This window comes from Lemur catta, chromosome 8 (genome assembly GCF_020740605.2).
Source record: "Lemur catta isolate mLemCat1 chromosome 8, mLemCat1.pri, whole genome shotgun sequence".
Taxonomy (NCBI): domain Eukaryota; kingdom Metazoa; phylum Chordata; class Mammalia; order Primates; family Lemuridae; genus Lemur; species Lemur catta.
The window spans coordinates 33953599-33973605 of NC_059135.1; the positions used below are offsets into that span (position 1 = coordinate 33953599).

At 35.0% G+C, this 20007-nt stretch overlaps 1 protein-coding gene and 1 non-coding gene across 4 annotated transcripts in view; both read left to right on the forward strand.

Moving 5' to 3' along the window:
* The window catches only part of SF3B1 (splicing factor 3b subunit 1), a 35622-nt gene extending 16103 nt beyond the window's left edge, over window positions 1-19519 (forward strand). For 2 of the 3 annotated variants that reach the window (XM_045558805.1, XM_045558806.1), the window contains 20 exons: window positions 724-894; window positions 5268-5505; window positions 6520-6732; window positions 6980-7101; window positions 7832-8029; window positions 8124-8225; window positions 8749-8928; window positions 9559-9645; window positions 9771-10041; window positions 10447-10592; window positions 10704-10850; window positions 11077-11202; window positions 11905-12126; window positions 12430-12612; window positions 12695-12806; window positions 14286-14406; window positions 14721-14852; window positions 16473-16745; window positions 18536-18752; window positions 19035-19519. In XM_045558805.1, coding sequence (XP_045414761.1) covers window positions 724-894; window positions 5268-5505; window positions 6520-6732; window positions 6980-7101; window positions 7832-8029; window positions 8124-8225; window positions 8749-8928; window positions 9559-9645; window positions 9771-10041; window positions 10447-10592; window positions 10704-10850; window positions 11077-11202; window positions 11905-12126; window positions 12430-12612; window positions 12695-12806; window positions 14286-14406; window positions 14721-14852; window positions 16473-16745; window positions 18536-18752; window positions 19035-19193 — 3420 coding nt within the window. In that variant the 3' untranslated portion in view covers window positions 19194-19519. Of the gene's footprint in view, window positions 1-723; window positions 895-5267; window positions 5506-6519; window positions 6733-6979; window positions 7102-7831; window positions 8030-8123; window positions 8226-8748; window positions 8929-9558; window positions 9646-9770; window positions 10042-10446; window positions 10593-10703; window positions 10851-11076; window positions 11203-11904; window positions 12127-12429; window positions 12613-12694; window positions 12807-13829; window positions 13900-14285; window positions 14407-14720; window positions 14853-16472; window positions 16746-18535; window positions 18753-19034 lie in introns of those variants that run through there. The other variant, XM_045558807.1, reaches the window with a different exon arrangement.
* On the forward strand, window positions 1896-2030 carry LOC123644240. Its single transcript, XR_006737059.1, has one exon. It is a non-coding gene; the product is annotated as a small nucleolar RNA SNORA63 (small nucleolar RNA).
* Window positions 19520-20007: the final 488 nt, after the last annotated feature.

Sequence of the window (20007 nt, forward strand, 5' to 3'; positions counted from 1 at the left end):
ATGGTGTTAATAAAAATTGAGTTGAAGAAGGATGTTACCCCCAAAGTATACCACCTCCCAGATATGACATTTTCATATCCTTTTCTAGTCCCAGGCTCCTTGGCCATATAAGTATGTATATATCTTACAGTAGATGTATCTGTGGGGAGAGGGTTGATGGTGTGTGTCTGAAGCCAGTGTGTTAGGGAAAAGTCAGATAGTTCAATAATTCCTGGTTTTAAATATAATAAAACAGTTTTATTTTTGCTTTTTACCATTTTTCTATCTTGTTATATAGTTAATTGCTATTTATATGAATTAAGGAAACTGTTTTTCAGTGGAAGCATTTTGGTTCTGTACTTACTGAAAAGTCAGTCAAATTTAGCATTGGGGGCTTGAGTACCAACCTTGGTGACACTAATGTTGAATTCTGACAACCCACGACCATCAGACCAGCCTTGTACCATTGACTGAAGATTTTACTTCACCTGCTGTGTATAAAGTAGGGTGTGCTGTGTTATAAATTCTGTCCTTGGCTTGTCTCTTATTTGGAAAGAAAGACATTATGTAAAACTGGAAATATAGAAAGGAGGGAGAATAAGGAATATGACTACCAGTAGCATTGAAAGGAGACTGAGCAAAGTGTAAAATAGGATATTAAATACAAATGACTGTGCACATGACAAAAATATATTGAAAGCATTTTAAAGCTAAATACTAAATGCTTTTTCAAATATTTTTCAGCGAGAAATTAGGCAGCAGCTAGCAGAGAAAGCTAAAGCTGGAGAACTAAAAGTCGTCAACGGAGCAGCAGCATCCCAGCCTCCGTCAAAACGAAAACGGCGTTGGGATCAAACAGCTGATCAGACTCCTGGTGCCACTCCCAAAAAGCTGTCAAGTTGGGATCAGGCAGAGGTAATTTCTTTTTATTATATTTAACATTTTTTCCCTTGTTATAGAGTGTATTAGTCTGTTTGGGCTGAGATGACAAGATACCACAGAATGGACAGCTCAAATATCAGTTATTTTCTAACTGTTCTGGAGTTTTGAAGTCCAAGATCAGAGGCAGGGTTGGTATCTGGTGAGGGCTCTCTTGGCTTATACATACTGCTTTCTCAATCTGTCTGCACATGGCCTTTTCTCTGTGTCAGTGAGCTGTGTTGTCTCTTGTCTTCCTGTAAGGACACCAGTCCTATCAGATTAGGACCCTACCCTTATGACCTAATTTGATCTTAATTATCTCCCTAAAGACCCAGTCTCCAAATACGGTAACATTGTCCTTCAACATAGGAGAGGAGTGGGGGGCGGGATGCAATTCAGTCTATATCATGGAGTAAAAGAATGTTCCCTTTTGGAATATTAAATATAGACATATAGGTATGTTTCATTATGGAGATTGAGTACAATACAGTGGTCTTCTTTTCTAAATGGATAATTTAAGCCTCTGACTGTAGACAGCTTAATCTAGAGGACTTTCTTTTTCTTTTTTTAAAAATTTTTCTTTTGTAGTAAAATATATGAAATAAAATTTGCCATTTTAACCATTTCTAAGTGTAAAATTCAGTGGCATTAATTACACTCTGAATATTGTGTAACCATCACCACTATTTCCCAAAATTTTTTCATCACCCCAAACAGAAACTCTGTAATCATTAAGTAATAAATCTCTGTTCTCCTCCCCCTCTAGAGGACTTCTTTACACACTATGTCAAACCTACAGCAACTCCTTAGCATCTTCATTTTTAGTCAGACTACTTTGTTTCCTATGTTTCTCCCAAAATAGAAGCAAAACTTGTACGTGTTCCCAACATGGTATCTACCAGTATGGCTTTATCTTTTCTCTAGTACTCTGCTTTCCCTCCTGTTGTGATATGAACTACTTATGCAAGTTGACTTTCTAAAGCTAATCCCTCTGAAAGCAAGATTCAGGTTAGAATATACCTGTTAAATGCTATATAAATGGCATTTCCCCTGCTTACAATAAAGTTATTTCTTAACTATACCTGTCCGCTATACTCTTGTAGCAGCCAGGGATGCTTGGTCTCATACATGCAGATAAAATTACATATTGACCTGACTGGTGATTCTTGAATTAAGATTTGTTAATTTGCAGCATGGTGACACAGACCAGAAGGAAAGAGGTGATACGAGGGAATTCCTGTCAGGGTCAAGCTGTGTTCTGATCACCACTGACCTGTGGGATTGATGTGCAGCAAGTGTCTTTGGTTATAAAGTATGATGTACCTACCTATCATAAAAACTGTATTCACAGAATTGGCACAGGGGGTGGTTCTGGTAGGAGAGGTGTGGCTATAAACTTTGTTAACTGAAAAAGACAAGAGGATTCATTGTGATATTGAGACTTTTAATACTACTACTGTGGAGGAAGTGCCATGAATGTGACTGGCCTTATTTAATTCCTGGGATGAAATAGTTTTGAATGCAGTGCTGCTGTTGTTGAATAGATCACAACGTGCATGGTACTTCTTTCTTTGAGAATATTTGAATCTTGTCTCAGTGCTCATAACAGATCAGAAATACAAATTTTGACAGCAAAGCGACATTGGGCTCTTGTGAGGAAAGTCATTGGGTTAATACTTTTTAGACTTTTGGCTGGGTATATAAAAGATTAGAGTGTGTAAGATCTTTCTTAGAAATTTCCTGGTTCTGTAGAAATGGTTGTATTATTAATAGATGTGTTTTCTATCATTTAATAATATACTTATAGAATAAAAGATACAGATGCTGTATAAAATCGGCCAATTATGTTAAACTAGCCTATCTGCCTTTATTGAGTTATCATTGGCTTTGACAATTGATTTTTTAAGGAAGTATTTGAATGTATTTTATTTGATACTGTGTTTATTCAGTAAAGTATTAGTGCTAAAAAATAAAGTTAAACCTTCTGCTTATGAACCATTTCCTGTCCTCTTTTGGGGACTCTTATGTAACTTTTTTTTTTTCCCTCAGAACTAGTTTATCATTGGCAGCAAACCTGTTTTACTCTTCCTTTGTCTTAACAACAACAATAACAACACCACAAACCTGCAGAAAACCATCCCTTGACCCTCACTCACATCCTCCTCCAATTACCGTCCTATTTGTTTCTTCTTACCACAGAATGCTTTGGATGAGTTGTTTCTACTTGCTGTCTCTGCTTATTTAGTCCTAGTCTTTTGCCTGCACCACTCTACCTAAACATCTCTTTTCAAGGTCACTTGACCTCCTTGTTGCTAAATCCAGAGTCTTCTCATTCCTCATTACTTCACACATCAGTAACATTTGATATCCCTTGATACCCTTTTCTCTTAGTCTCTGGGCTTTAGTCTCTTGGTTCTCCTGGTCGGCTGTTACTCCTCAGTCTTGTTTGCTGGATTGTCCTCATCGTCCTTAGCTCAGAACTTTGGGGTTCTCTATTGCTCAGTCTTTTGAATTCTTCTCCATTTACCCTCAATCCCTAGGATCTCATTCCTGTCTTTAAAATCTTTAAATATCATCTGTGTAAGACAGGTCCCAAATGTATAAATCTGTCACCCTTGCTCTCCCCAGACTTGTATATTTGTCCAACCTGATGCATTTACTTGGATGGTGCAGTAGGCACTTCAAAATTGATATTTCTAAAATAAAATTGTTGATTTTCTTTATTCATTTCCTCCAGCCTGCTTTCCTGGTCTTTCCCATGTCTCTTTGGCTTAATCCAAACACTTACAAGTCATCTTATATTCTTTTCTTATTCTCTTACCCCGTATCTTATCTGTAAACAAATTTTGTTGGCTCCACTTTTAAAATGCCGTTAGGATGTAGCCATTTTTCATGACTTGTCTCTACTACCTTTGTCTAATCACTATTAGCTCCAACCTAGACTACTGTAGATTTACTTACATCTCAGGAAAAAAAAAGATCAGACTATGGCAGTATTTTCCTAAATCCAAAAGTGGGATATACTGAACCTAGTACATAATTTCTTAACAATTCAGTTTAAGATAGATCCTGAGGACTTCCATTTGCTTACTGATATATGAGAAGGTTTTATTCTGCTGAACATAAGTAATTACTCACTTTAATTCTGTGTTGGCATTCAATGCCAACATTTTCAAAACAGAGAGAGAGAAACTTGTCCCATTGGTAACTGTGTGCACGTAACACATCTTTACCCGAATCATGACTGTGGGAATTCCAGTAGATAATAGGAAGAATTTATTTCCCACATTTTCTTGTAATTCAGCAGGAGGGGCAGATGCCAAAATTGAGATTTTGAACAATTTATGTGGTTTGTTTACCTAATCCATAATTTTTCAACTCTGAGTAATATATACAATCTTTTTAAAGGAAAAAAATACTGAATCTTAAAGTTTTTAATGGTATTTTGCAAATTTGCAAACATAAAGCTAGATGGAACAGTGTCTGCAAGAGCTTTTTTTTTAAGACAGGGAAGAAAGGGAGGGAGGGAGGCTGCAAGAGCTTTTAACTTTATAAAGTATGTTACAAATCCTTTTGAATACTTACAAGGCAGTATTTAAGTACAAATTGTTTTGCTTATACCAATTCACCTACTGCTTTGATATGATACTGTCTTTACTAGTAGAAGTTCTTTTGATATATGCTATCTGATTGCCCTATATCACCTACTACTAGTCTTTATTTGAACTACTGTAGACTTGTGATATCATTTAAATCTAATCTTTTTCACTAATGTTGCCAGCATCAGTTAGGATAATAATATTTGGTGCAAATATGTTTGTAATTATAAACTCATCTCAAGGATTAAAGTCATGTGGCAGTATCTGGTTATAATTACTTAGGTGATTCAAAACATGGCTTATGTTAATTAAACACATACATATAATTGAACAAAACCACAACAATAGTATTACTCAGAACTTATAGATTCCTTCTTTCCTAAGAAAGGAATTTATACATCTCTAAGCCCCACTTTGAGTACTGATGTAATTGGAGCCAAAAATCTTTGCTGATCTAGACAGAGAAACCTTAGTGATTTTCTTTACCAGAGTCACAGAGCTATTAGTGGCATATCTAAGATTTATACCCAGAATATTTTATTCTTTAAGCTAGGACTTTTTTCAGTGCTTCAGATAAAAATGTTAATTGTTTTTGGTCATAAACATATTTGCTAGGATCTATGTATCTTTTCCTTTAAGTAGAAGGATAGTCAACTAGAGAATAGAACTAAAACTTTTGTTTAAAGTTTTTTTGTTTAATGGAAATTTTCTAGTTATTTCTATGTGGATGTGTAGATGTGTGAAATAAAATCTTTTTGCTTTGTGAAGACCCCCGGGCATACCCCTTCCTTAAGATGGGATGAGACACCAGGTCGTGCAAAGGGAAGTGAGACTCCTGGAGCAACTCCAGGCTCAAAAATATGGGACCCTACACCTAGTCACACACCAGCGGGAGCTGCTACTCCTGGACGAGGCGATACACCAGGTCATGCGACACCAGGCCATGGAGGTGCAACTTCCAGTGCTCGTAAAAACAGATGGGATGAGACCCCGAAAACAGAGAGAGGTATTTCTCGTGGAATATATGGGTGTGTGTTTGGGTGAAATGTCTACTTTGATGAGTGGTATGTTTACAGACCGAGAACTGTTCTTTTTATTCCTGGGCAAACACATATAAAGAAGCAGCTACTTTGAGGACAGATTAAAGAACTGAGCAGATCGTACGCCCCATTCTTTTCCCTTCTTGAAGAAGTTTAAGATTTATTTAAAAAAGAACCTTAAGAGAAAGTAAAGTTTGTAGGCCATAACTCTGTGTTTTTTATTGTGCCAAAATACGGTTAACATCAGATTAACCATCTTTAAGTGCATAGTTCAGTGGCATTAAGTATATTTGCAATGTTGTGCAAACCATCACTACTACTCATTTCTAGGATTTTTTTTCATCATCCCAGACAAAAACTCTGGCCTCATTAATCAGTAACTCTCCATTTCCCTCCTCCTCCTATCCTCTGTAACCTCTCTTCTGCTTTCTATTCTGTGAATTTACCTAAACCTCTTGTTTTTTGTGTAGATGATCTAAAGCTGTATTTCATTAACTGTTTATGAGACTAGCTGTAACAAATTAAGATGCAATAGTACATCTACTGTATTCAAATAATAATCTTGTAAAGAATTTTTAATGATATGGTCGAGTGCTTAACATGTTATGGGTGAAAGAAGCGGCATCGAATTGTACATGCAGAGTAATCTGAACTGCATGGAGAAATGAAGGAAATGGCTTGAGATAGACATGTGGATGTGTCTGCATAGTGATGTTGTGGACGGTTAAAAAAAATTTCTTTGCTCAGTTTCCCTGTTCCTCAGTAGTTAATATATATTTTTATAGCCAGTGGAAAACAAACAAAATAGTGAAAGGAATATATAAACATGAAATGGAGCTTTAAAACCTTTAATGGGTCTTCATTTTAGTAATGTCATATGTCAGAACTTGATCATTTTAATATGTCAGCTATTTGAGCATAAACGATATTATTGTAACAATGGTTAAAATTGTGGTCCTACTTACTCTTTCTCTTTAAAGATACTCCTGGACATGGAAGTGGATGGGCTGAGACTCCTCGAACAGATAGAGGTGGAGATTCAATTGGTGAAACACCGACTCCTGGTGCCAGTAAAAGAAAGTCACGTTGGGATGAAACACCAGCTAGTCAGATGGGTGGAAGCACTCCTGTTCTGACCCCTGGAAAAACACCAATTGGCACACCAGCCATGAACATGGCTACCCCTACTCCAGGTAGAAACTCTTTCATTGGAAATAATTGCTTTTCTCCTGGAAATATTTTAATTTTTTTCTTTGTGGTATTCTGTGTGCTATTAGTGTCAGCTTTTAGCAAGAATAAGGGGATGTCTTGGTTTGCATTTATGATATAAAAGCAGTTAAATATTAAGGTTGATCTTAACTGTCTTATATCCCAAGGACCTGTGTAATGATTCATAGTCTTGCACTATAAGTGATTACAAAAATTTGCTTTTTTTGATAGGTCACATAATGAGTATGACTCCTGAACAACTTCAGGCTTGGCGGTGGGAAAGAGAAATTGATGAGAGAAATCGCCCACTTTCTGATGAAGAATTGGATGCTATGTTCCCAGAAGGATATAAGGTACTGCAATGTGAATATGAATGAGGTGGTATTTAGGACATGAATTTTATTTTAAATACTCGTTAAAAAAAGCAATCAAGTTTGCATTGGCCTTGCCCAAATTTACTATTACCAGTCCATTCTTTTAACTATTTCCAAGTATGTTTCAATTCCAAAAAGTAATAGATGAAAAGAAATGATTGATGGAAAGTGTCTATTACTTGTTTTTTGAGACAGAGTTTTGCTCTGTCACCCAGGCTGGAATGCAGTGGTCTCATCATAGCTCACTGCAACTTCAAGTGATCCTCCCTCCTTGGCCTCCCAAAGTGCTAGGATTATAGGCATGAGCTACCCTGTACTTGGCCCAAGCTTATTTCTCATATACATACTTACACAAGATATTATTTGTTCTAATAGAACTTTTTTTGCAATTATTGGCTAAGATTTTGTAATTTTCTAATTCTGAATAATTTGACATGTTGACTCACCAACATGCTTATATAAATTCATGTTTTAAAATGATCAGAATTTCATAAGCCTACCTCATATTTCCTCATTCTCTAGATATACTTAATTAGCAGGTGAGAAATATGTATTTTCAAGTTCTAATTAAGGTAGAAAATCAGGATAGGTGTTAATTCTTGTCGCTAAGCAAATAAAAAACTTCTTAGCTAATAAACTGTGAAATACTTTAGGTGTATATGTTATTATAAAGTCAAGAAAATCCTAAACTGTCTTACAACTCTATTAGGTCCTTCCTCCTCCAGCTGGTTATGTTCCTATTCGAACTCCAGCTCGAAAACTGACAGCTACTCCAACGCCTTTGGGTGGTATGACTGGTTTTCACATGCAAACTGAAGATAGAACTATGAAAAGCATTAATGATCAGCCATCTGGAAATCTTCCATTTTTAAAACCTGATGATATTCAGTACTTTGATAAACTATTGGTAAGTGATACTAGCAGAAATAAAGTATTACATTTTGTTTGTGAGTTATAAATCATAACATTTCAGCCTATCTTTAAATTTTTTTTTACTATAGGTTGATGTTGATGAATCAACACTTAGTCCAGAAGAACAGAAAGAGAGAAAAATAATGAAGTTGCTTTTAAAAATTAAGAATGGAACACCACCAATGAGAAAGGTAAGTGCCAGTTTGTTAAATTATATAATTACTCTCTTCTTCATCTTTATCCAAGGGCATAGCATGAGAGAAAGAAATATATGGAATATGAAGAATTTAGCTTTTTAATCAAAGAATTTTGTACTAATAAAGATGTTGACAGATGAAATTCTTTTTGTCTACATGGCCTTTAAAACATGCTTAAGGCTTGAAGGGTAGTTTGTGGAATTTATGTGCAGAATTGTGTTAACACTATTTGGTTTGAAGATGAAACATACTTTAGGGGAAATGAAACCATTTTATATACCCGAATGGATCCATTGTCTACTAAATTGCCCTTTTAACAGAAAACATTGAATTTTTTTTGCAGGAGTTCAAATTTCAAAGTAACTTTGATGGAAATGAATGCATGCTCTTTAGGTCAAATGTCTGTAAAAGTGTACGCTAAAATATTAAATTACAGAAAATCTTCCTGGAGTAATTTTCTCATTCAAAATGCTTGATTGTAAATAAGACACACCTTTTACTCTGCTTTTTTCCGCAGGCTGCATTGCGTCAGATTACTGATAAAGCTCGTGAATTTGGAGCTGGTCCTTTGTTTAATCAGATTCTTCCTCTACTAATGTCTCCTACACTTGAGGATCAAGAGCGTCATTTACTTGTGAAAGTTATTGATAGAATACTGTACAAACTTGATGATTTAGTTCGACCGTATGTGCACAAGGTACTTTAATTTTTTAATATAAAAGGAATTCATGGATTTTTTAAAGCCAGCTTAAGTTTGTGTATTTATGAAATTTAAAAATTCTAAAAAAGTAGTACTTAATGTTACTCATTCACAGTAGATAGGAAATGTTTATTTATTCCCTTGGAAGACACTCATAGTTAACCAATGTTAAATTTACGTATCCTCAAAGACCTTTTTGTTGGCACAAGCATATGTTATACATATACAAATATGTATAACTTTGTCATCTTTACCATATGGGTTCATATTATTCATGTTTTTTCATTTACTTTTATTGATATTAGATTAGGAAGAGAACATGTATGATTCTATATTATGCCATTTAGTGTTAAGAACTGTCTTTGCACTGATGCTAATTGTGCAGAATGTCCAAATGACAATAAAAAAATTGAATATTTGTTAGTGTGTGTTGCTCATAGTTCTCTGAAATTTACATCTACATCTGGAGTTTGAAATTGTGTAATTAAAATTTTTAAACAATTTGTCCCTTGATTAACAAAATCCTGATAATTAGAAATTTCCTATATGTGTTTAATTCTGTTCCATGAGTTTTGTATCAGTAATTGTTGAGAAAATGTAGCCCTTCTCTTTTTTTCTCTTTTTCAGATCCTTGTGGTCATTGAACCGCTGTTGATTGATGAAGATTACTATGCTAGAGTGGAAGGCCGAGAGATTATTTCTAATTTGGCAAAGGTATTTACATTAAATTTCTAGAGAAAAAAGTTTATATCTGTTGATGGAATTATTTGATTATAGAAGGAAATGGTTGAGGATTAATGTTACCAACTCATGACTGTTCTTTTTTCTTTTCTTTTTAGGCTGCTGGTCTGGCTACTATGATCTCTACCATGAGACCTGATATAGATAACATGGATGAATATGTCCGTAACACAACAGCTAGAGCTTTTGCTGTTGTAGCCTCTGCCCTGGGCATTCCTTCTTTATTGCCCTTCTTAAAAGCTGTGTGCAAAAGCAAGAAGTCGTGGCAAGCGAGACACACTGGTATTAAGATTGTACAGCAGATAGCTATTCTTATGGGCTGTGCCATCTTGCCACATCTGAGAAGTTTAGTTGAAATTATTGAGCATGGTAAGTTGTAATATAACTTTATATGCATATACACACACACCAACTTTTTGTTTGTTTGTTTTTAAAGAGACAGGGTCTTGCGGTGTTGCCCAGGCTGGACTGGAACTCCTGGGCTCAGATGATTCTCTTTAGTAGCTGGAAATACAGCCATGTCACCAAACCTGGCCTGTTTATATTTACTAGGACAACTGTCCTGAAATTCGTCTACTGATTTGAAGAGATAAATGGATAAACTGTATGAACACTATGTATTTTATGATGGGTTTTGCTCACAGTCTGTGGTTCATATTGACTTTTGCCTAATTTTTTATAATGTGAACAGTTTGGTTATGTTGCTAGAATCTGGATGATACTATGGAAATCAGGTGATGTTGGTGCATAGTTAAAACCTGTTTGGTTTTGTAGGTCTTGTAGATGAGCAGCAGAAAGTTCGGACCATTAGTGCTTTGGCCATTGCTGCCTTAGCTGAAGCAGCAACTCCTTATGGTATCGAATCATTTGATTCTGTGTTAAAGCCTCTATGGAAGGGTATCCGCCAACACAGAGGAAAGGTAAGTCTACCAATTACATTTTGTTTTTCTTTTGATTTCTATTCATCAGATAAAGTTAAGACAACATAAATCTCAATGGCTAAAGTACATATATTTTTTATTTCAAAATAGGGTTTGGCTGCTTTCTTAAAGGCTATTGGATATCTTATTCCTCTCATGGATGCAGAATATGCTAACTACTATACGAGAGAAGTGATGTTAATTCTTATTCGAGAATTCCAATCTCCTGATGAAGAAATGAAGAAAATTGTGCTGAAGGTAATTGGTCTAGATTTGTTAATTTAAATTGGATTTGTTTCACAGTTCAGAAGAATTTTAAAGTATTTTTTTAAAAACCTATATGTTATACCAGTAAAATATAGTAGAATCAAAAGTATTTGATTTATTTTTTAATTTTTATGATTTTTTTAGTGAAGTGATTATCAGTGGGTATTCTCTTGATTTAGGTCAGTTGATTTATTGTTACTATTTTTTAACTTTTCAGGTGGTAAAACAATGTTGTGGTACAGATGGTGTAGAAGCAAACTATATCAAAACAGAGATTCTTCCTCCTTTTTTTAAACACTTCTGGCAGCACAGAATGGCTTTGGATAGAAGAAATTACCGGCAGGTAAGCTTTTATTGTCAAAGACTATTTTCAGAAATACTTTTGACTCATTCTGTAGGCATCTTGAATGCATGTTACATATTATTTTACATACTATTTTTTGCCTTCATTATCTAATAGTTCATATGTGCTTGATTGTGAAAGGATTATAGAAGATGGGTTTTAGCCAACTAACTTTTTTTTTTTAGTTAAAGAGATAGGCTCTTGCTTGAAGTACAATGGCATGATCATAGCTCACTCAGCCTTGCAAGTAGCTGGGGAAAAATTAAGAAAAAATTTTTTGTAGAGATAAGGTCTCAGTATGTTGCCTAGAGTAGTATTGAACTTCTGGCCTCAAGCAATCCTCCTGCCCCAGCCTCCCAAAATTCTGGGATTACATGCATGTGCCACCACACCTGGCCTTCCATTTTGATTTTTCATTCAAGCATGAATACTTAACTATGAATTGATGTTTTTTGTTGAGTAAATTCAGTTCTTAATTGGGCTACGTAAAACATGAATACAATTTTACTTCGAATCACCGTCATTTAGACTCATTTCAATTTTTTGGTCACCTTTTTCAGCGTTTAATAAATAGGAGTTAACTGTTCTTGCATGCTTATTAGCTAAATAAATAGTATATTTAGAATATTTGGTTTTCATGATGTTGCTTTATTTCCTTGGAAAAACAATAGACCATAAAGGTTTTTTTCCTCTTCTTTTTAGTTAGTTGATACTACTGTGGAGTTGGCAAACAAAGTAGGTGCAGCAGAAATTATATCCAGGATTGTGGATGATCTGAAAGATGAAGCTGAACAGTACAGAAAAATGGTGATGGAGACAATTGAGAAAATTATGGGTAACTTGGGAGCAGCAGATATTGACCATAAACTTGAAGAACAACTGATTGATGGTATTCTTTATGCTTTCCAAGAACAGACTACAGAGGTAATGATAACTAATTATTAGGTGCAGTTGCCACTGACTTTCATGTCTATAGAAAACCATATTATTTTTCAAGCAAATTTTCCTAAATAATTGAATTTGAAGTAATTTTTAAAAGTCTCGTGTTCTCACTTAGTTGGTTACCAAGAAATATTCTTCTATCTCAAATTTTTAGATTTGATTTAAAAAAAAAACCCAGATGTTTGGATGATTTGAAAGGGTTGAATATTAGTATATTACAGCTGTTCAGTTACAAAGAAACTAAATGAATGTGGTTTTTTATTTAACTTAGCTTTTCTTTTTTAGGACTCAGTAATGTTGAATGGCTTTGGCACAGTGGTTAATGCTCTTGGCAAACGAGTCAAACCATATTTGCCTCAGATCTGTGGTACAGTTTTGTGGCGTTTAAATAACAAATCAGCAAAAGTTAGGCAGCAGGCAGCTGATCTGATTTCTCGAACTGCTGTTGTCATGAAGACTTGTCAAGAGGTAAACATTTTCTCCAGATTCTAATTTCTTCAGCAAATAGTCTAATGTAAATAGTAACATTTTAACATTTCTTTTATTGTAGGAAAAATTGATGGGGCACTTGGGTGTTGTATTGTATGAGTATTTGGGTGAAGAGTACCCTGAAGTATTGGGCAGCATTCTTGGAGCACTGAAGGCCATTGTAAATGTAATAGGTATGGAATTTGCTGGTCACACAAAATTTTTTGTTGTGTTGTGTTTAACTTACTTTGGTTTTTTGAAAGTAAAATGTAGAATAATATTTAGGAGTTGGCAGATTTTTGTTATTCTTTTTTAAGCATTGCAAGATCATAGTTAAGTCAGGGGGTGTCACAAAAGTCTGGATTCCCAAAACTCATTTGTATTTCATTTCAAAGAGAAAAAAGGGCAAGTTTGGGACATACAAGAAAGGTGGGTGTTGTCACAATCCAAAAAGTTTTTTAGTCATAGAATAGAGTACCTTAGTAGAAATAGTGTGTCAGCTGAGATACATTCTGGCATTTTCTGCAGGGGGTGAAAAGACAACCCTGGTGTTTTAATCTAGTTTTAGAAGAAAAAATATATATATTCAACCTTGAATTAATAAGTGCTTATGACAGGTTTTTTGCTTGCTGTCAAGTTCAAAGAATATAGCCAGAGAGAAAAGTGAGTTGATCGTTACTATCTTGTTTTTATTTATATACTGAAGTCCTTAAAACTGTCTTTTCAGTTTTCTAACCCAAAGTGAAAACACAGTTATGTTACAAATGATCTTGGGTATGGAGAGCAAAGCTTTTATTATTTTAAGGCAGTGGGATACAGCAAACAAATGGTTTCTTGTATGCTTCATTGTAATTGAACTTTTGCCAAAAATAACTCTGGCAGGGTTCAGAGGGTCTGAAATAACCTAGCAGGAGGTCAAAATAGCTGGCTGTGATTGCCACTGTTTTTCTCATTTTAATAAAGAGTTTTTATGCATTATAGATCTTTGAACTATTGTATTTAATATAATCTCCAGTTCAGCCCAGTCCTCTATGCTTGATAGCTACTTGGCAAAAATCAGTTACTTTACCACTTGTAGGTCTCTGGTTTGCAGGGAGTTGTAAACCATATTGTTTGTCAAGGATGCATGGGAAAAGCAATGGAGAGAGAATCAGAGCAAGCAGTTCTAGTTAGAGCAAGAGCCCCTGCCAGCTGCCTCCTTTTTTCTCTCTTCATAGGTGTAAATACCATCCAAGTATGCCCTGCATTGCAGGGAGACTGGAGATCTGTTTGTTTTGCAGTTAAAGGGTAAGGGGGCCCTTTCTGGAAAATTTTGCTTTAATTTACATGTTTACCTCTGGCTTATATTGTTGTGTATGGCCGGAACATAAACTGTCCACATATTTAAATGTCAGTGCACAAATACATTTCAGAACCAAATGAAACTTTTTTCTGTTACTGAGTATCCATCATTTAAATCACTTCACTGATTTCTTTCATTTCTATGCGTAATTAGAAGTTGTTAAAAAATTAAAAACAATTCTGAGTCTGGTCAAAATCTGGGGCTTTCTTTTCCATAGGCAGCTGTAAGTTTATATTTATGCGTAGTCATGTATGTGACATTGCTGAGTAAAAGGAAAACGAACAAAGGTTGCAGTTCAAACATTGACAGTTTGTTGACTTCTATTAAATAGGTATGCATAAGATGACCCCACCAATTAAAGATCTGCTGCCTAGACTCACCCCCATCTTAAAGAATAGGCATGAAAAAGTACAAGAGAATTGTATTGATCTTGTTGGACGTATTGCTGACAGGTAAGCAGATTACGTAAACATTTTTATAAGCAGTATCAGTTTTCAAATTGAGCCACTTTGCATTCCATTAGCAAAATTTGCCTAATGTTGCTAATGTGTTTGTGGTCAGGCTATCCAGTATTAAAACTTTGTTAGATTTCTGTTGGGTAGTAGTGGGAGGGGTGGCAGTTCAGTTTTAACATTAAACCAACCTTTCTGAAGAGTATTAACTTTTTTAATGCTCAAAATGAGTTAATAATCATGTTTTGAGAATTGAATTTATAAATTTACTTTTAAAACTTAATGTCACAAAAAGTTAAATTTTTTTTAATTAGGGGAGCTGAGTATGTATCTGCAAGAGAATGGATGAGGATTTGCTTTGAGCTTTTAGAACTCCTAAAAGCTCACAAAAAAGCTATTCGTAGAGCCACAGTCAACACATTTGGTTATATTGCAAAGGCCATTGGGTGAGTATTATTTACTTCCATTCTTAAAAATTACTTGATAATAAACCCATTGTGGTGTTGAAAAACGCTTCGAAATTTCTTGAGGCATAGCATGGGTAATGCAGTTGAGAAAGCACTCCATTTAACCACTGACCTTCCAATTTTTGGAATGTTTTGTTAAATTTTTAAATAAATTAAAATAGATGGGTTTGAATTTTCCTTTAATTACATTTTAGATATTTTCAGGGAGGGACACAATACCATTTTCAGAACAATTTCTGATTTTGAGGAGGGGAGGTGGGCAGAATCTCCCTCTGTTTCCTGAGGGTAGAGTGCCATGGCATCAGCCTAACTCACAGTAACCTGAAACTCCTGAGCTTCAAGCCATCCTCCTGCCTCGGCCTCCCAGAATGCTAGGATTGCAAGTGTGAGCCACTGCACCTGGCTAATTTCAGATTTTTTTTGGTCTTTTTTAGGGTATTGCTTAAAATGTTAAGGGAAGTTCTTAACTTCACAGCATCATTCAAGTCTCATGTTAATGCTTTATGTGTTTTTCCAATGTTATTCCAGCTGAGTGCAGGGGCTCATACCTGTAATCCCAGCACTTTGGGAGGCTGAGGAATTGGGAGACCAGCCTGGGCAACGTAGCAAAACCCTGTCCTATAAAAAAATTTTTTACAAAAATTAGCTGGGCGTGGTGGCACATGCCTGTAGTCCTAGCTACTGGGGAGGCTGAGGTGGGAGGATCCATTGAGCCCAGGGGTTCAAGGCTGCGGTGAGCTATGATCGTGCCACTGCATATCAGCCTGGGTGACAGAGCAAGACCCTGTCTCTTAAAAAAGAAAAAAAAGTTACTCTATTAATCCACAGACTTAACTGAATTATAGCTGCTTTATGAGAATAATTTATAGTTATCTGCCTCCATTCCATCAGAACCAAACTGGGAAAAAATAGGAAATGAGACATTGCATGTACAAGTGGCATATTGAAAAAATATTTTCAAGAGATATATAACATAAGGTAGAATTAGTCAGATCCCCCCTCCAAACACACCATTCTTCTCTTTCTTTAGTAGCAATAATATTTATTTCAGTGGTGATGTAGTCAAGAAATTTGCAATGAATAAATGTTGAGCAAATTTCTTAGCCCCACTGTTCCTCTAAGCTTATAGCAAAGATAAGTGCTTAAAGAATGGGCAAGTAGATGTAGTAAAAGTGTGTGGGAGAGAAGAAAAGGAAAATAGGTTTTGTATGTTTCAGCATAGGAGACCACAGTTTGGATACTCCTCACTGGAAGGGTGCCTAGTTCTAGTGCCCATTTTGACATCTCAAAGAATTACTCAATTTAAACGTTTTATTAAATTTCTTTATATTGCAGAAAATTTAACTAGAAACTGAAAATTACATTTCAAAATGAATTCATTTGAATTAGCTTTTTAAAAAATTGACTTTTTACAATTTATGTGAAATTCTTAAGTAGAAATAGAAACAACAGTGTTAGTGACTTGAAAGTATTACACTTTATCATAAAATTACTGAGGTCCCTTATAAAATTCCATTCTTCTATACTTTTTCTTTTCCCTCCAAAAGCATTTTGACTTGTAATTTAACAGTTTGTTGACACATGATTTTTTTTTTCCAGCCCACATGACGTATTGGCTACACTTTTAAACAACCTCAAAGTTCAGGAAAGGCAGAACAGAGTTTGTACCACTGTAGCAATAGCTATTGTTGCAGAAACATGTTCACCTTTCACAGTACTCCCTGCCTTAATGAATGAATACAGAGTTCCTGAACTGAATGTTCAAAATGGAGTGTTGAAATCACTTTCTTTCTTGTTTGAATATATTGGTGAAATGGGAAAGGACTACATTTATGCTGTGACACCTTTACTTGAAGATGCTTTAATGGATAGGTAAGTGACTTGAATTAAATATAAGAAAATAATTGTAATTCTTCCTTCATTTTAGAACTTACTGGAATAATTAATAGATGACTTGTTTGTTGTGATGTAGTTAAAGATGAAATACTTGCCTGGATTCTGAAGACACTGTAAATATGACTTGGTATCTTAAAATAGTATGAATGCTATAATGGTTCCCAAAGTTTTCTTTAAAGTGCTCTCCCAATCTTCTTTCATATCTGTTAGACTAAATAATAAGAAAAGCGGTGATTGATCAACTTTTATTTATTTATTTATTTTGGCATAGTTGGCAGGATCAACTTTTGTTTTAAAAATTAGTGTGATCAGAGGAAATGATTAACTTGAGCTAATTAGTGTAGCAGAAAACCTGATCTTTTTAGCTTTTTATTATAGGTGAAGCATAGGTTTCTCCATTAAGTTACTGAACATAGCCTGCCAGAGCTACGCTGTTCCGATTGCATGTTCCCAGTGGTTCAGGTGGTGGCCACTGATACAGTACTGCTCAAGTCATTTCACAGATTCCTGATACGTTTTACCATCTAGACTGATAGATAGCCTTACACACAGAATTAACAAGAAAGCGTAAAGGAAAGTGCAAGGTCCAAGTAGTAAGGGAAAGAACTATTTTTATTGGTTTTTTATTTTTCAGGAGAGATAAGTTACTCAAGTTAGAGCCCATTCAGTTACTTTTATGTACAGATTAAAGTTACTCATTAATGACCTTCTAAAAGGGAGACTTACTGGATTTAATATTAGCACCAGAAGGTATATAAGCAAGACTCGAAGACACAATAAGAATTGTACTCTGTAAAAGCCTAGCCACCCGGGGCCCAACAAAGTAGGATAAATCACCCTGGCTCCATAGTCCTCAGTGAAAAGTGCCTGCGCATCATAGTACAGTCAATAATGTATGTGACCTGCAGTTAAAAATTATATTCTGTGTTGAGGTAGTAACTCCATTGAAAATTACTAAATGAACCAATACTTTAATTGGAAAATTTATTAATGGGGAATACCGCTCACTGTTAGGCTAAATAAATCAGACATTATTACAATAAATAAGAAAAGTAAAGATGTTAGTAAGTACCAGTCTTTTTTTCTTATACTTTTGAAATGTTCTGACCATCTTTTGGGTGAAGCGTGGGAACTCATTTTTATCTTCACAAACCCCAGTGTGTTAGCCAGTGCTCATGCTCAGTTGAATAATTGTGGCATAAATAACTCATTGATTTGTCATAAACATAAGTTCAGTTAATGTGGGAGACTATAGTTATTTCTGTAGGTTTGAAAAAATTACTGATCTATTCCTCTCGCTAAATAGAGTTTTTCTTGAATAAAACTTAAAATTTACATGAGAAGCAATCTAATTTTAGTTTAGTTATCATATATTAGTATCTGAATTACTATCAAAGATTTTAAGTGTATAGAGTTTAAAATGAAATATTACTATTCATATGTAAGAATCACATGTCTCCTCTTTAGTAGAATACAAAAACTGAGGTTGCACAGAACTCTCTTGCTCATATTCCTTGTAAAAGTTAATTAGAAAATATGGCTTAATTTTTGAGTCATAGTGAGGTTTGTGTCATTAAGTCATCAAAAGTTCTTAAGTGGAATCATTAGTTGTACTAAAAGATATATTGTGGATTCATGAAGTGTTAGGATGACTTTGCATCTGTTCAGTGCACTGAATTAGTAATTTAGTGTCTAGTGGTCAAGTGAATATTTCCTGTAACACTAAGACTGTATCTTAATAAAGCATTTTTTCCCCTCCATTACAGGGACCTTGTACACAGACAGACAGCTAGTGCGGTGGTACAACACATGTCACTTGGGGTTTATGGATTTGGTTGTGAAGATTCACTGAATCACTTGTTGAACTATGTATGGCCCAATGTGTTTGAGACATCTCCTCACGTAATTCAGGCAGTTATGGGAGCCCTGGAGGGCCTGAGAGTTGCAATTGGACCATGTAGAATGTTGCAGTATTGTTTACAGGTAGGTTAAAGATTTTTATGATTACTCAGTAAGAGAAGTCATTTAGTTTATTGAATTAATATAAGTCACTGTTCCTGGTTATCAATAGGGTATATTGTGCCATATAGGAGAGTAGAGTTGTGTGGTGAGGCAGAAATTAGATTTTGTCTTTGCTCATTACAGTATTGTGCAATTGCCAGGTTCCCCCTCGCCCCCAAGGGAAATGTTTTGAATCGTATCTTTTATGTTATGGTTATGTATGTTCTTGAAAATTGAAATAATGTAACCTTTCAATTATTCTAGGGTCTGTTTCACCCAGCCCGGAAAGTCAGAGATGTGTATTGGAAAATTTACAACTCCATCTACATTGGTTCCCAGGATGCTCTCATAGCACATTACCCAAGAATCTACAATGATGATAAGAATACTTATATTCGTTATGAACTTGACTATATCCTATAATTTTATTGTTTATTTTGTGTTTAATGCACAGCTATTTCACACCTTAAACTTGCTTCGATTTGGTGATGTAAACTTTTAAACATTGCAGATCAGTATAGAACTGGTCATAGAGGAAGAGCTAGAAATCCAGTAGCATGATTTTTAAATAACCTGTCTTTGTTTTTGATGTTAAACAGTAAATGCCAGTAGTGACCAAGAACACAGTGATTACACACACTATACTGGAGGGATTTCATTTTTAATTCATCTTTATGAAGATTTAGAAATCATTCCTTGTGTTTAAAGGGAATGTTTAATTGAGAAATAAACATTTGTGTACAAAATGATAACTTGTGTGTGTTTTTTGAACATGACTTGTAAAATGCGGAACTTTGATAAAGTATTGGTTTGTGTGGAATAAGTGGCTTAATTTCATTTTCTGTCACCTGGTTTATAGAAAGTAGCAGAATACAAACTATATAAAATGATGGCATCTTTGTCAAAATTCCATTGTTCTGTTGATGGCGATGAGAAGAGTAGCTTTGGGGGTGTTCCCCTCACACTAGCACAACCATTCCTTCACCATAGAAAAATAGCACTTTTGCTGAACTGTCTTGAATAATATTATTTTGTACTTACATAGCGCCTTTCATCTCTTGATTTCTCAAAATGCTTTATGAACATGTTTCAAGGAAGTGATTTAAGTCAGGTCCAACTCTTGAAAGGTCTGCTGTGTTTAGAAAGTGGAGAAGATAACTTCAAAACTGCTTTCTGCCTGTTAGGAGTGAGGCTACCTAAGCAATGGTAATAGAAAAAGACAATCTTGGGGGTTTTT